The 15,496-nt window shown below is 42.2% G+C and overlaps 1 protein-coding gene across 2 annotated transcripts in view; it reads left to right on the forward strand.

The window, feature by feature from the left end:
• ME2 (malic enzyme 2) overlaps positions 1-13,508 on the forward strand; it is a 58,761-nt gene extending 45,253 nt beyond the window's left edge. For both annotated transcript variants that reach the window (XM_061614529.1, XM_061614537.1), the window contains 7 exons: positions 271-384; positions 482-596; positions 1,810-1,952; positions 4,342-4,444; positions 7,225-7,295; positions 7,499-7,597; positions 8,163-13,508. In XM_061614529.1, the coding sequence (XP_061470513.1) occupies positions 271-384; positions 482-596; positions 1,810-1,952; positions 4,342-4,444; positions 7,225-7,295; positions 7,499-7,597; positions 8,163-8,327 (810 nt within the window). In that variant the 3' untranslated portion in view covers positions 8,328-13,508. The remainder of the gene's footprint in view (positions 1-270; positions 385-481; positions 597-1,809; positions 1,953-4,341; positions 4,445-7,224; positions 7,296-7,498; positions 7,598-8,162) is intronic.
• The last annotated feature ends 1,988 nt before the right edge of the window (positions 13,509-15,496 follow it).

Raw genomic sequence — 15,496 nt, forward strand, 5'->3', positions numbered from 1 at the left:
GCAGCACTGCAGCGGGAGGACCAGGGAGGAGTGAAGCGGCCACGATCTTCTCTATGGGGACCCTCATGCTTGCGCTAAGCCATGCTGTGGCTTAGCATTATGTGTGAATCATTAACGTATGGCGGCTGTTTTTGTGGGAGTGCAAGCATTTTTAAAAGAGCGATGATGATGATGATGGACTGCCTTCAAGTTGATTCCGACTTATGGCGACCCTGCGAATAGGGTTTTTATGGTAAGGGGTATTCAGAGGGGGTTTCTCTTATTTGTCAGGCTGCCCTTGGAATCGCAAATCTCATAGTCATGGCGATGGTGGAAAGCGGTCTTTCTCCTGAAGAAGCATATAGGAAAATATGGATGTTTGACAAATTTGGCTTATTGGTTCAGGTGAGGCTCCCCTGGGATTTGGTAGGGCACGATCTACTCCTCTACCCTTGTTTTGTTTTTCTGACCCTCAAGAATCATTTATTTTTAAAATATCTAGGGTCGGGAGCAAACAGTAGATGCCAACCAAGAGCCTTTTACTCATCTGGTTCCAGACCAGGTGCCAAAGACCTTCTTAGATGCAGTTAATGTGCTTCGACCTTCTGTCATCATTGGTGAGTGTTTTAGGCTTTATTTATACCAGGTTATTAGCCTGGTACTGATGCTTGCAGGAAGGGCTTTTAACGTTAAGTGTATGCAGTGGATTCCCGTAAGAGGCCATGTGGTTACTGAGCATCAGACATGCAAGAGTTACATTTTCCACAGTGACTGGCCTATATTTGCTTGCATGACATGTTTGCTTGCAAAACAGACCCTGTGGGTCATCTTATGCCATGCCATCCTGTGAAAGCAAAACTTAGACAAATTTAGGGAGGATATGGCTATCAATGGCTGCTAGTCATGATGGCTATATAGTATCTCCAGGATCAGAGGCAGTATGTCCAGCTTGATGGCTTCCCATAAGCATCTTGTTGGCTATTGTGAGAACAGGATGTTGGACTACATGGGCCTTCTTATTTTCTTATGTTGACTGTTTGCCACATTCCTCCCATTACAGCTGATGTTATAACTGAAGGCCGATTTATATATGCATGTACAACTGTGTTGCACCAGTTTGGACTTGTCTGTCCTTGTATGACTCATCAGGTAATGACTTGCATGTGCCAATATAATAGACCACTGCAGAAATATAAAAGTGCAGGCACATCCTTTAAAATGTGAGTCAGCACTTTTTTGATGGAGACTCTTCACAAATTCAGCTGCCAGCCGTCACGTGTGGAGACATCTAGCTGACATGTATGAACCAGGCCTTGATGGCATGTTACTGAAAGCATGAAATGTTTCGTTCTGTTTGAGATTATTTGAAAACTGTGCTATGTTTTGATCAGAACTGTTTGACACATACAAGCCTTCCTTTGATGTTGCAGTTGTAAGAAGAGCTCTGCTAGTTGGACTAAAGGTCCGTCTAGTCTAGTGTCCCGTTTCCAACAGTGGTCAGAAACATATTTCTGGCAAATCCTTAAGCAAGGCCTGAAAACAATGATGCTTAAGGGATTAATATATGAACTTGATCTTGCTCACAATGTGTGTGTGTGTGGTCTGTCCATCATGGATTCAGTGTCCTCACATTGTGCTGGTAGCGAGATGAGTAGGAGCTTGGTAAACAGGTCTATTTTAAAAGGAATGTGTACTGAAACATCCTCAGAGTGGCCATGCTATGTCCAGGCTGGTCGGCATTACAGGCACAGAAATTTCTGCTGTGTACCAAGTTAAGACTGCTACTATTTTGGGGAAGGGAAAAAAAGAATGATTTATTGTCTTTTCCAGGGGTTGCAGGTGCTGGACGTCTCTTTTCCCATGATGTGATCAAAGCAATGGGCTCTATCAATCAGAGGCCAATAATATTTGCACTGAGTAACCCAACCGCAAAAGCAGAGTGCACTGCTGAGGAGGCATACACATTAACAGAGGTGAGCAAAGATTTCTAAATATTGCTGGTCATCGCGGTCTCTCTCCTGGGCTGTGAAGCTTGGCTCACTTGACTGAGCTGCCTGAAGCGTGATCGACACTTCTGTGCTGGAGATGTTCTGAGCTTGTGGCGCACGTGCTAGTGTGGCTTATCAGCTGATCTGCTGACAGTACTCTCTCGTGATACTAGAACTTGGGGGCACACAGTGAAGCTGAATGTTTCGAAGATTCAGGAGAGACAAAAGGAAGTATGTCTTCACGCAGCACATAGTTAAAAGCTGGAATTTGCTGCCACAAAATGTAGCAATGGCCAGTAACTTAGATGGCTTTTAAAGAAGATTAGACAAATTCATGGAAGATAAAGCTGTCAGTGGCTACTAATCATTGGAAGATGTATGCTGCCAAATTTTAATAAGAATAATGAATTAAGGGAACAATTTTTATCAGTCCTGGGTATTAATGATAGGGCAAAGAATATTAAATTAATTCATTATTTTCTGTCCCACCCTTCCTCCCAGAAGGAGCCCAGGGCGGCAAAAAAGCGTTCTAAAGCATCTTACAAACAAAAGTCTTTAAAGCATATTAAACAGAACACCTTTAAAAACATAGTTTAAAAAATCTTTTTTTAAAAAAACAACTTTTAAAATGTCTTAAAAAGCGATTCCAATAGTGCAAAGGCGGATGTCTAAATGGCCCACCACATGGGGTTTTTTTGTACTCCATATTAATTAATCTGAAGTAACAAACACATGACTTTCTGAGTTCAAAGAACAAAAGCTGGGGTACTGCCAGGTGCTTAGAAGACGTGGCAGGGCCCATGCCGTGGCACAAATTTACTTTTGTTGTTGCTTTGCTTATGGTACTAAGCGTGCAGCCTCATAGATCTGCACTCAAACGACACAGTACGAGGACGAGGAGATTTTTGTTCCTAAGATATCCCAAGATATTCCTTAAGCTTGGGTGCCCCCTACTGATTCCATAGTATTTTTTTTAATGACTTGACATGGTTTTTTGATGTTCAAATACAGAGCCCCACGGTCTGACTCCTTAGAGCCAAGCTGCATGCTTGGCAAAACCAAATGGTAGTATCCAGCTCAGACTGTCTCTCATTAGCCTGCAGGTCAGTGTTAGAGCATCTGCTTTGAGTGCAAAAGGTCCCAGGTTCAGCCTCCAGCATCTCCTGTAGGGGTGGGAAATATTCCCTGTCTGAAACGTTGGAGAGTTGCTGCCAGTCAGTGCAGACAGTGCTGAACTCATAGGAACATAAGAATAGCCTGCTGGATCGGGCCAGTGGTCCAGCTAGTCCAGCAACCTGTACTCACAGCCAGATACCTGTGGGTGCAACAGCACTTTCCCGTTCTGTGGTTTCCAGCAACTGGTATTCACAAGCATACTGCCTGCATCAGTGAAGGCAGAAGATAGCCAGGGTTAGTAGCCATTGATAACCTTATCTTATGCATTTGCCAATCCTCTTTTAAAGCCATCCGTGTTTATTTATTTATTTCATTTATATACCACCCCATAGCTGAAGCTCACTGGGTAGTTTACAGCAATTAAAAACAATAAAAACAAATTTAAAAACACAAAAAACAATTTAAAAACACATTTTTTAAAAAACTTAAAAACAATTTAAAAACATATTAAAAATTTGTTTACAAATTTTAAAGCAATTCTCATTTTAAAGCCATCATTTAAAGCTCAATGGATCATTAGTATGACTTCATATAAGAAAGCTTCCTGCATTCCTGTTTTTTGAATGCTCCCTCAATAGACAAACTCCTTTATGTGTTAATGTGTCTTCCCTATACAGAGATAATATTGAGGATGGTTCCAGTTAGGCTCCAGTTAGGCATAGGATAAGCATGATGAAGCAGGATCTTGGTGGCCCACCAGGAATATATATCCTACCTATATCCTATACCAGACATCTGCACACTGAATGTTATATTCACATAAGACTTGTGCATATAGAATTCAAAACTTAGGGCAATCTTCCTCTAAATTTTGCAATAGCTAGCTATCATGTAGGTTGGGCCTACATACATTGGCCTCTGCTAGTATAGGTCCTAAAAGAACATGAGGCCAATCTAGCATCCTTTTTTCACAGTGGCCAGCCAGATGCCTTTGGAAACATATGTCGAATGCGTCAGTATCTGGTAGGCGTGCCTAGTGGGCACATACTGCTTTTTAGGCAGTTTTAAATTCTGTTCTGCTGGAGACTGGTCTGAACACCTCTTGGTGTAGGAAAAAGTGAAGCGGCTGCCCAGCGTGCAGATCCTCAGAAGGAGGGACTTACGGTGGAACTTGGTATGCACTCTCCTCCTTCTTGCAATATAAGCACATGCAGAAGTGGCTTCTGGGAGTATCATTTCCTCTCTTTCTCTTTGACAGGGGCATTGTCTGTTTGCAAGTGGTAGTCCGTTTGAGCCAGTGAAGCTGAGTGATGGGCGATCCTTCAAACCAGGCCAGGGAAACAATGCTTACATATTTCCAGGTAAAGCCTGGAAGTCTCTCTGCTTTTCCTACTGCTTTAAGAAACTATTTTGGTGTGTAAGAATCCAAAGGCTTCTTTCATTAGAAATTTCTGCCTTTGTGCTGCAAGTTACAAGTACTGAAACGTTTTGTATTGTAAGGATATCGGGGGATTTGCAATTCTCCACTGTGTTATTCTCCCTTTTATTATAATAGTTTATATGTGCTTTATTTAAATGGCAATACCCTTTGTAGCAGGGGTAGCCAACATGGGGCCTTCCAGATGCTGTGGACTACAATTCCCATCAGCCCCAGCCACCATGGCCAGCTGTCAGGGATGATGGGCTTTATGTTAGTCTGACTTTCTATTTTCTCCCACCCTTGAACCTGTTAGATGATGCAAGGCCATGAACCTATAATGGGGAAGGACCATAGCCCAGCGGCAGAGCATCTGCCTTGCATGCAGAAGGTCCCAGGTTCAATCTCCAGCAATTTCAGGTAGGGCTCAGCAAGAGTCCCATCTGAAACCCTGGAGAGCCACTGCCAGTGAGTGTGGACCAGTGGTCCCTAAATGTTTTATCCCAAGGACCACTTGAAAATTGTTGAGGATCTTGGTGGACCACCTAATGATTTTTCTGTCTGTTGTAATGCACTGTGCCAGAATGCCGTATGGTTTTTAATGTTATTTTTGTTGCCTCTATTGTTTCTTATGTCGCAGAGTGGCGAAATTAGGAATGGAGAGACTGAGTGAGCCTTTATGTGTTTGAATCTTTGCTAAAGATTCCACCTTCCCTGCAAAATAATCAGACAGAGACTTTAAGCTTTAAAATAAGAAATAACTACTTTATTCTGGAAGTACATACTTGATAGGAAAGAGTTCTACATCTAGCTAACTAGCTAAGTTGGAGATGCAAACACTAAGCCTAGTGTTTGCCCTCATCCTTGGAGGAGAGGGAGAGACAAAGAGAATATGTCTGCTCTCCCTCTCAAGAGAAAGAAGGAAGGAGGAAGGAGATGTGGTCAACATCCTATGCATATCAGTCTAGCAGGAAGGGAGAGACAGCAGGAGATCACAGGATAGGTATTAGCCAAGCAATCAGGAGGTCTCCTCTCTAGCTACCCTTTTTAACCCCATGCAGCCTCAACCCACAAGTTGGAGTTGATCCACATATTCCAACATCTTATGTATTGTATTTTACAATATATTATACAATATTGTGTTGCAATTTAAATGCTATCAAATTCAGATGGTAATGCAATAAAAACTGGCTGCCCATTTGCTACCGGGCCAAGTTCAAGGTTCTAGTTTTGGTGTACAAAGACCTTTACATCTTGGGACCAGGATACCTGAAAGACTGTCTCATCCCTTATATCCCAGTCGATCACTGCGCTCTGCAGGTGAGGGCCTCCTGCAGATACCATCTTATCAGGAGGTCCGTTCTGCACAACATAGGAAACAGACCTTTAGTATGGCAGGGCCACCTACCCTGTGGAATTCCCTCCCCTTAATATTAGGCAGGCACCATCTCTGTTATCTTTTCGGCACCTTTTGAAGACTTTCCTCTTTCAACAAGCCTTTGAAGTTGAGACCTTATCCTAGTCTGCGTCTGTGTTGGAATTGCTTTTTAATATGTTTTTAAACCTTTAAAAAATAAATAAACAACCAGTATGTTTTAAACTTTTTTTAAGATGTCTTCAAAGCTTTTTTAAAAAAATGTTTTTAAAGATGTTTTGTTTTAATGTATTTTAAAGTCTGTTTTTATGATGTTTTATAGTGTTTTTAGTGCTCTTGTTTGCTGCCCTGGGCTCCTGCTGGGAGGAAGGGCAGGATAGAAATCAAATAATAAATAAATAAATAAATAATACCTTCACAGTCACTCCAGTTGCTAGGAACTGCAGGAGGGGAGGGTGCTCTTGTGCTCAGGCTCTGCTTGCTGACTTCCCAGAGGCATCTGGTTGGCCACTGTGAGAACAGGATGCTGGACCAGATGGGCCATTGGCCTCAGCCAGCAAGCTCTTCCTGATCTTAATACAGATTTCCCAAGGAGGAAGATGTGTATCTTGTGCCTCCTCTCATTAGTTTAAGAATTAGCAGCAGCAGCAGCACCACCACCACCAATTATTTTTATTTATTTATTTATGTTTTTGGTTACAGTTTTAAAATATGAAGTTAACTTTTTTTTAAAAAAAAACCAACCTAAAATTGGCAGAGAGCTATCCATCCAATGAACTCTTCTTATGTTCTCTTCCTGTGCTTTGATGGTGTCACAGCGTTTGGTGATGGCCACTAGTTCTGGTGGCTTTAAAAAGAGGTTTGTGCAGATTCATTGGGGGAGGGGAGGGCTCTATCAGTGGCTGCCAATCATAAGGACTGTATGGAACCTCCAGGTTCCAGAGGCAACATGCCACTCCATACTAGTTGTTGGGGAAGCAGCAACAGGAGAGGGCTGTTGCTTTCATGCCCTGCTTGTGGGCTTCCCAGAGACATTTGATTGGCCATCTGATTGAGAGAAGCAGGATACTGGACTACATGGACTTTTCATCCAATCCAGCAGGGCTGCTCTTCTTAGAACAAGCTGTTGACGTGTTGACTGTGCACTGCTTGCTTTTCTGGCATTGCTTCAAACTCCTTGTTTGCTTTTGTTGCAGGTTATTGTGGGTAATAATGCTTTTAAAAACTATAGACTTGCTGTGAATTTTTATACAAATTGCAAATTGTATAATTTATACAAATTATAAAAATGTTTTAATTCAACAAATCAAGACCATTTTGCAAAATGACTTGAAATCTCTGTATTTTAGGTGTTGCCCTTGCTGTTGTTCTCAGTGGGGTTCGACACATTAGTGACCAAGTCTTCTTGGAGGCTGCAAAGGTAAGTGGTCTTAAGCGGGGTGGATGGAATGTCTAGTCGGTGAAATACTGCACACACTGCACTTTCTGCATGTTGAGCTATGCGCCAAGCAGTTGAAATTTCGCCCTTTATTCTGCAACACTTTTGTGCGCCAATGTTGTGTGCCAATTTTTTATGGTTAGGATTTATTCTTGTGTTAAGATTTTTCTCTTTGTATTAAAAAGGCATTGACAGAGCAGCTGAGCGAGGAAGAGCTTGCAGAGGGAAGGCTTTATCCTGCTCTCTCCAATATCAGGGAGGTTTCTATTAACATTGCTGTCAAAGTAAGTGTCTATTTCAGGGGATGGCGTGGGGAGAATGTGTTTGGAAAGATGTACAGCCCATCTTAATTCTTCTGACTGCGTGTGGACAATCTGACAATCCAGTAACTGAATGTGCTTACATTGGGTGAACATAAACAGCCCGCTCTAATAGTTTGAACAAGTTTTGGATAATGGTGAGGGTCATGAAATGGAAATTTTGAATTTCAAAGGTAGTATACCTCTGGGTACCAAATGCCAGGGGCAAGCATCACCTTCAAGCCTTGCTGGTGAGCTCCTAGAGCCAATTGGCTGACCATGGCTGGAGGACCAAAAGTAGGACCATAGTTCAGTGGTAGAGCATCTGCTTTGCATGTAGAAGGTCCCAGATTCAATCCCCGGCATCTCCAGGTAGGCCTCGGAGAGACTTGTTTGAAACCCCAGAGAGCCGCTGCCAATCAGTGTAGATCATACTGAGTGAGATGGACCAATGGTCTGACTCAATATAAGGCAGTTTCCTGTGTTCTCCTTCTCTGGGATAGACATTGGGAATCCTGCTGAGCAATAATCTGAACTTTTTCTCCTCCAGGTTGTTGAATTTTTGTATGCCAATCACATGGCATTCCATTACCCTGAGCCTGCAGACAAGAACCAGTACATACGATCAAGGGTCTGGAGCAACGAGTATGAATCATTTTTACCGGATTTGTATGACTGGCCTGAATCTATGCCGCACCCACCAAAAACACGTTGACTTGTCCAAAGGACAGCATCTGAAATTCCTCAGGCAGCATCTGAAATTCTGCAGGGAATCTGTTTCCAGAACAAATTTCAAACCAGGATGTTTTGAGACTTAACTTTACTACTCCCTTTTTTTTTTAACCTTGTCCCATAACCATCGCTTGAATTGCTCATGGTGTGGATTTTTCCTCTGACAATTTACATTCCTCTTAATGAACGTGATTTATCTGGGAAGAATATACAGAAATTTACCTTGATATTTTTAACATTTGCTTTTACAATTCCCAGGACCAGGGTCGCTTAGCCACATACAGGAAATCCCTAATTCTGTCTTGTCACAGACTCAGTTTATATCTGACAAATCGTAGTGGTATAGTTTCATCTGGACTATCCCACTTCAGACTGCAGGTGGGTTTTTCTTTTGCATATTTGAAACAAATAAACTCAGTGAGTATAAAAAAAATAGCATGCCAAGGAGAGAAAGTGGGCCTTCTGTCAGATGCCATTTTTCTACTTGCACAGTACTTATTTCTCATGGAGAAAGGAAAGCATTCAAACATGCATCCTTCCAGCATCCTGAAGCAGCATGGTCCAGAAAATGTTTTATGGCAGCCTTAAGCTGGCTACCAAATCTCTTCATCCCTTTTTATACTCTGGTTGTCTTTTTTGTCTGTGTGGTTTGATAGTTTTTGAATTGTCTGGTGTGCTCTGGACCCCTCCTGTGTTGGCCTGGCTCAGCATCTGCGTCAGGGCCTTGGAGCGCAGCATCACAGCCTTCCTACCCGGTCCACTCACAAAACATGGCAAAGTCTCGCATCAGCTGAACTTTGCAGCTTTAATGGGGCAGTGTCAGATTTAAGGACAGGTTAATAGTTTCCTTTACAGCAAAGCATACTGAGTTGCCTGTTTTGATCTTCAATTGAGCAACTCTGCTTTTCTTAGTTCTCCAAGGGTGTTTTCGTTCTCTCAGGGGAAAAAAAACTAACATTGCTGGCAAGCATGCTTTAAGAGTGCTTTCACATGCAATTAACTGTGAAGTCTGTGGTGCTCACATGTGCAAATTCTGTGCAGCATCCACATGAAGTCAAAATGCCATCCCATATAATTTTTTCATTTAACACAAATCTACCATTTCCGCAAAAAATCCAGTAAGTAAAAACCCCAGGAAAAACATGTGGGATGGCATTTTGATGAGGACGACTTTGTGAAGAACTTTTGTGTGTGAGCAGCACTGTCCACAGTAAACTGCCATGTGGAGGCACCCAAAGTCTCTAGAATCTATACAGTCTTGTGTGCCAATGTTGGCTCTAAATTATATACTGTCTCTTGTGACTTTGTTTTTGTAACCCTCCTATACTCACATTCACACACTCCTGGCAACCAACATACCTGCAAGGTATGCTTTTTATCCAGTTTGCCTTTTTGTGTAGGTTTTTCTCTGCATGATGGTTACACTCCATAGCCTCACACCCAGGGCCTCCAAGGCATCCTGAGAGATCTCTCATGATCACATCAGCACCGGGGTCATCTTGTCTCCCAAATAAGGAATCCCTGCTTACATGGAATTATGTTTCAGAAAACACTCCCTTCTTCCCAGGCTTTGGACTGGGCCATGCATTTCTGAAGATCTTTGGGCTCCTTATTTTACAGATATATAAAGAAAACAGTTTATCAGGCCTTTTAGAAAACTCAAATACTTCTAGGAATTGTGCATTGAAGTTGACCTCTTGAAGAATTAAATCTTAAATCTGTACAAACAAAAAACAAAAACAATTGGTTCCCCTATTCCATCCAGTTAAATTCTTAACTAACATTGACTGGAAGAAGTTCTGTACGGCCATAAATTGCAGCCTGAAAATATGGGATCAGATCCTTACTGATTTTATTTCCAACAGATTTTGTATCTCAACCTTGCTTTCTCTGAATAAAGCTCAAAACTGCTAACAAATACCTAATGTAAAAACATTGTAGCAAAAAATTATAAAAATGATACAAAATAAGATATTCAAAGTGTGGCAGCCCCTTGAAACATAATTATAGCCATCCACTGCATCCAAGGCATGCCTCATCAAACAGAAGAATTTCAGCATAGCCCTTGAAGGAAAGGCTGTGGGTATTAACAAATCTATTGCTGCCACTGTTCCAAGATAGTAGCAAAAATTGTTGGGTGCATTGTTCCTCTTAACGTAAGGAACAGTGCAGTGTGGAATTAAACCAGTGCTAAACTGAATTTTGACTCCATGCTGATGCCATGATCACATTCGGCATGCAGCAGGTTGATGAGCAGTGGAATGCGGCTTACACCCAACTGAGCTGCCCCAACGTATAGATTGCACAGATCAGTTACGTATGTAGCTGTGGTGAAACTGATTTTTCATCTGTGCTGATACACACACTTTGCATTGCTGCATGCCAGCGTTTTGTATAGAGCAGCCTTTCCCAACTAGTGGGCCACCAGATGTTGTTGGACCACAACTCCCATCAGCCTCAGCCAGCATTGCCAATGGTCAGGAAAGATGGGAACTGTGGTCCAACAACATCTGGAGGCCCACTAGTTGGGAAAGGCTGGTATAGAGACTTATATGCAGCCTGTTTTTTTTCTCTCTCTCAAAGGGCTGTGGCCTAAAATTGTGATGATCTTGAGAAATGAAGAGTGGACATTTTCCTCTATGGAGGAATCTTTTCTAATAACAAAAATCAGGCATGTTTTACAGCAACTTGGGAAACAGAGGTGCTGCAGAGTGATTTTTGGTTGGCTTTCTTTTGCATAAAAGTGGCAGTGAGATATCAGGGTTTATATTTGGCAATTCATACTCGCTGCACCTATGGTTCCTCTGCCCACCAAAAAGGATGGAAGGCATTTCTGATGCAAGAAATTAAACCAGATGAATATATGGGGGCACATTTTTAAGCAACTTTTATTTGAATGTTCCCAGCAGAACTTAAAATCTGAAAAGCTGCTGTGAGAAGGGTAATTTAGTATTCAGTTTTAGATTGGCGTTATGCTAATTTCTCATCTCCCATTTTGTCTCCTTTGCAATCACCTGTTTGCATTAATTTATGTATCCAAGATGGTTGCACAGTCATACAGCAAAGAGATGAAATTTCATACTGGTTAAAGAAGTGATTACAAAGGTGTAATGTACCAGGGGTATCTGCATGATTCCCAGTAAATTCATGAGAGCTGCACAAGAGAAAATCCATTTTTAGGATTAAGTGTCATGGAATTCACTGGTGTTTGTGCCTGAAAGTAGATTGCTTATTCCACACTTCTCAATAGAAAGCATTCAGAATTTGACTTCTTCCCCTATATATGCCCTCAAGGTTTCAGGACTGGATCATACATAAAGTATGCAAACAAGCCCACAGTGTTTTGGACACAGAATATTTTAAGGCTGTTTCCCAGGTAACATTTTAAGATGGAGGAGCACCCCTATAGTTTGAAAACATCTACTTGCAACTTTTAATAGGCGTTACTAGCGTCATACAATTGGGACACATAATTTGCTAGACTTTAGAAGTAGTTTGTGTGTCAGACTTGGAGCTTAAGTACACGAGTTAAATGTTTTGACAGAATATATTTAAATAGAGGAGTGGTCCTTCAACTGTTTCCCTCCTCTTCATGTTGCACATCAGAACAGAGCTTACACCATTACCAGACTCAGATCATGTACTTGTCACTAGATTGTACTTCTTCAGACTTCAGGTGTGGATCACATGCTTAAATGTTTCCCAAATGTCAAGGAGAATCCAGCCTCCCTCATATACTAGTTCTGTTATATCCAGGAAGGTTTCGTTTTTGATTTGAATATGGAGGGATATTTAAATATTTAATTGCCCACCTCCAATGTGAAGTGGTAGTCCAGAAACAACTAAGTCACAAGAGTTTGCTGAGTGAGGGTTCAACTCTGATCCGCCAGATCTTCCTTCTCAAGGGGTTTGTGCTTGGGCTCCCTGCATTCAAGTTGATCGTTGCAAGTTCTTTGACAAACTAGTTTCAAAAATATAATTTCAGCATAAATAGAATAATAGAAAATATTTGGAGAATAAGGGACTATGACATACCGTTGAACAAAGAGCCATCAGTGTCTCTGCTGCACTCTTAGCAAAAAAACTGGATACTGAAGATGCTATTTAAGATGTTTTTTAGTCTAAAACCTGCCCCTTGTAATGTGTTTTTCTTTCGGACACAAAATAATGTCACCTGACACTTCTTCCACACCCCCCGTTTTTTGTTTGCCTTATAGCATGGCCATTGCACTTTCCCACTTCCCCAACCCCCATCTGTTTTCTTTTTAACAATATTAATTTATTCTGTAAGTAGTTTTTAACAAATCTATTTAATGATCTTGGGGCATGTGCATAAAGCTAGCTCTTCATGAGGACAATGAAAGGATGATGTCATTTTAGCGGGACAGACAACAGTACTTTAGAATGGGGTTGGTAATTTATTTGTAAAACTTGTTATCTTTGAGAGGCATGGGCTGTTTTGTTTTTGAACAGAAACTCAGAAAACCTGACCCAGGCCTCTCTCCTTTGCTGTCAGACATCCAGTGTCAGCCAAGGAGCTGTTCGCACAACTGCCTGAACTCATGATGCTCCATTTGTGTGCATAACAGCCACTGTCTCTTGAATTCAGCCCAGATCACCTCTAGGCACATGCCACTACAAAGGCTACATTTTTGGAGATGCACCAAAAGCAAATCTGATCTGAATTCAAAGTGAATTTGTGCTCTATTATTGTTAGCTGAAGCAGCTCAAAATTCTTGTTGACCGGTAGCGTCCCTAGATTTGGCCTTGAGACCATGTATACAGGAACAAGGGACCCTTTTCTTATGGTCAAAGTGGAAAAGGTGTCAGCCCTTTTATCCCATCTATCCATGGTAGGTCAAAAAGTCACAAGATGAGCGGGGCAGGCGGGTGACAAAAGTAAGGTAATAAGTAGGTATGACAAATTGTAGTTCCATGAGTTGCTGTATTGTATCAATCACCTTTGTGGAGCAACAAAATACAAACCCTCAGGATGCAACTTTTTTCAGAATATGGTTTATTGTGAAATGGTCTCCTGTATGGCTTAAAATGAACACTGTGTTTAAAAATGTGGGTTTATTTTCTTCTTTGGTAATATCGTAACTGTACTGAGATATGTGTTATGATCTTCTATTTTCATAGTAAAAGCTTTTCCTTTTACCTACATTGAGTGTTTTTAATTTTATTTTGCTGAGTTGAGTAACAGAGCAATCCAACCTGGGAAGCTGGTGTTAGTTGTGCTGGAGCAAGAGAAGGTGGCATAAAGTTCTGCCACATCCAATTGCCGTTCAGGAGCCTCTGGACTGGCTGAACACTGGCTCAGCTGGGAGCTGCATGCAGGGACCAGAAAGTAGAAGCCTGCTCTCTCAAATACCCCTACCAGGGAGAAGCTCTCTCCAGTGACTTCTATTGTAATTATTTTCTTAGACTGACCTTTTTCCCGGTGTAACTTTTTCCTGGATTGGGACCTGCAGGAGTGCTCTGAACACAAGTTGAATGTGGCCTAAATCCTCTCACCTTGACCCCGACATGCCTCTTTTCCGGGCCTTGCACCAGCTCCATTTGTGCTGATCTTGATTGAACTGGGCTGGGCTGATGGACTTATGCCAGTGTAGCTCAGCTTATCCTGGACGCAGCTGACTCATCTGGAGATCCACTGCATCCAACTCCCCTCAACCTGGTGTAAATGCAAGTTGGATAGCCCCTAAGCCTTCCACTCCCTCACTGAAGAACTCCCCAACTCATTCATTCACTGATATACTGTAGCTTTCCTGTATCAGTTTTAGTTTGTTCTGTTGGTACTTCTCACCATGTGCAAAGCAGAACTGGCACTGGGGGATGGCAAGAGTGGGCATTTGCTAGGGCCCCAAGACCAGCAGAGGGCCCACTGCCCAAACAGTGCTACAGTGTCCATTTTGTGCACAGTATTCAAGATGAGATGCAGCCTAAGAATTCTCAGTCCTGTTTTGTCCAGGTTAGAGGCTGCAATGCTCAAGGGACTCCAAAATCTCTGTAGGGGTCAGAAGGATTACAGATGCTCACTAAACAGACACGAGAGGAATAGAGCAAAATGTCATAGATTTAAATTGGTGTTGGGTATGAAGAATATATGCTGTGCGACAGTCACTGAGGTGCTTCATAAGTTTTGACAGATGTAAAGATTACATGGAAACACGATAGTGGAGGTCCCATGTAGCAACTGCAATGTTGCAATATTTGTGGGTGGGATCTATTGCATGAAGAATCTGGAATGGACACCAGCAATGCTGATATGCAAGATATTCTGCATATGACAAAGCTTACACATGTCATAAGTTGTTTATGGGCACTGCAGAGGGTTGTCTCGGTGGCTTTCATACATACAAAGCAGCGTATGAGCAAATGTATGAGGCTGGGACTTCTTCAGGTGTTAAAAGTTTGTCAGATTTACATTTGCCTTCAAATGTATGTATAAACAGTAGCTGGACAGGGTGGTGGGAGTAATTAGCTGGGGTGGAGGTTGAGGAAAATTGGACTGAACTAAAAGACATTTAGAGGCTGGTGTTAGCCATGGTGCCTCTTGAGTCTTCAGAAACTGTCAGCAAGCACCTTTAAGACCTCAACGTAAGTATCAATATTCCCTTATGTTGGGGTGACAAACCTTTGGCACTCCTGATGTTGCTGAACCACAACTCCCATCATCCCTGCCCATGGGCCATGCTTGCTGGGGATGATGGGAATTGTAGTTCAGCAACATCTGGAGTGCCTCTTAGTGTTGGTCTCCATCTCGTGCATAAACCCTACTGTCCACGCTACGGGGTGAGTATTCTGAGCGAATTGGTCGCAGCAGAAAGTGAAGGAAGCCTGTGTTCAAGCACCGTGAGGGTGAGGAATCTGGGATCCCTACATTTGAATGCAGCAGATACATGGATCATGTAGATAAACAATTTTTAAAAAGCTGTGATTGATGGCTGTCATGTTGGCTGGAGCTGATGGGAGCTGACCAAAATAGGTGGAAGGCACCAGGTTAGGGAAGGCTGCCCTACAACTCTTCCCCACCCCTCCCTAAAGGGATTGGGTGCCTTAAACTGCCGTACCAAAAGGAGACATTCAGGAGGGTCCAGCTTTCTCCATTGTTGTTACATGTCTATGTTGGGAATAACTGCAGAGGAG

This window comes from Rhineura floridana, chromosome 1 (assembly GCF_030035675.1).
Source record: "Rhineura floridana isolate rRhiFlo1 chromosome 1, rRhiFlo1.hap2, whole genome shotgun sequence".
Taxonomy (NCBI): domain Eukaryota; kingdom Metazoa; phylum Chordata; class Lepidosauria; order Squamata; family Rhineuridae; genus Rhineura; species Rhineura floridana.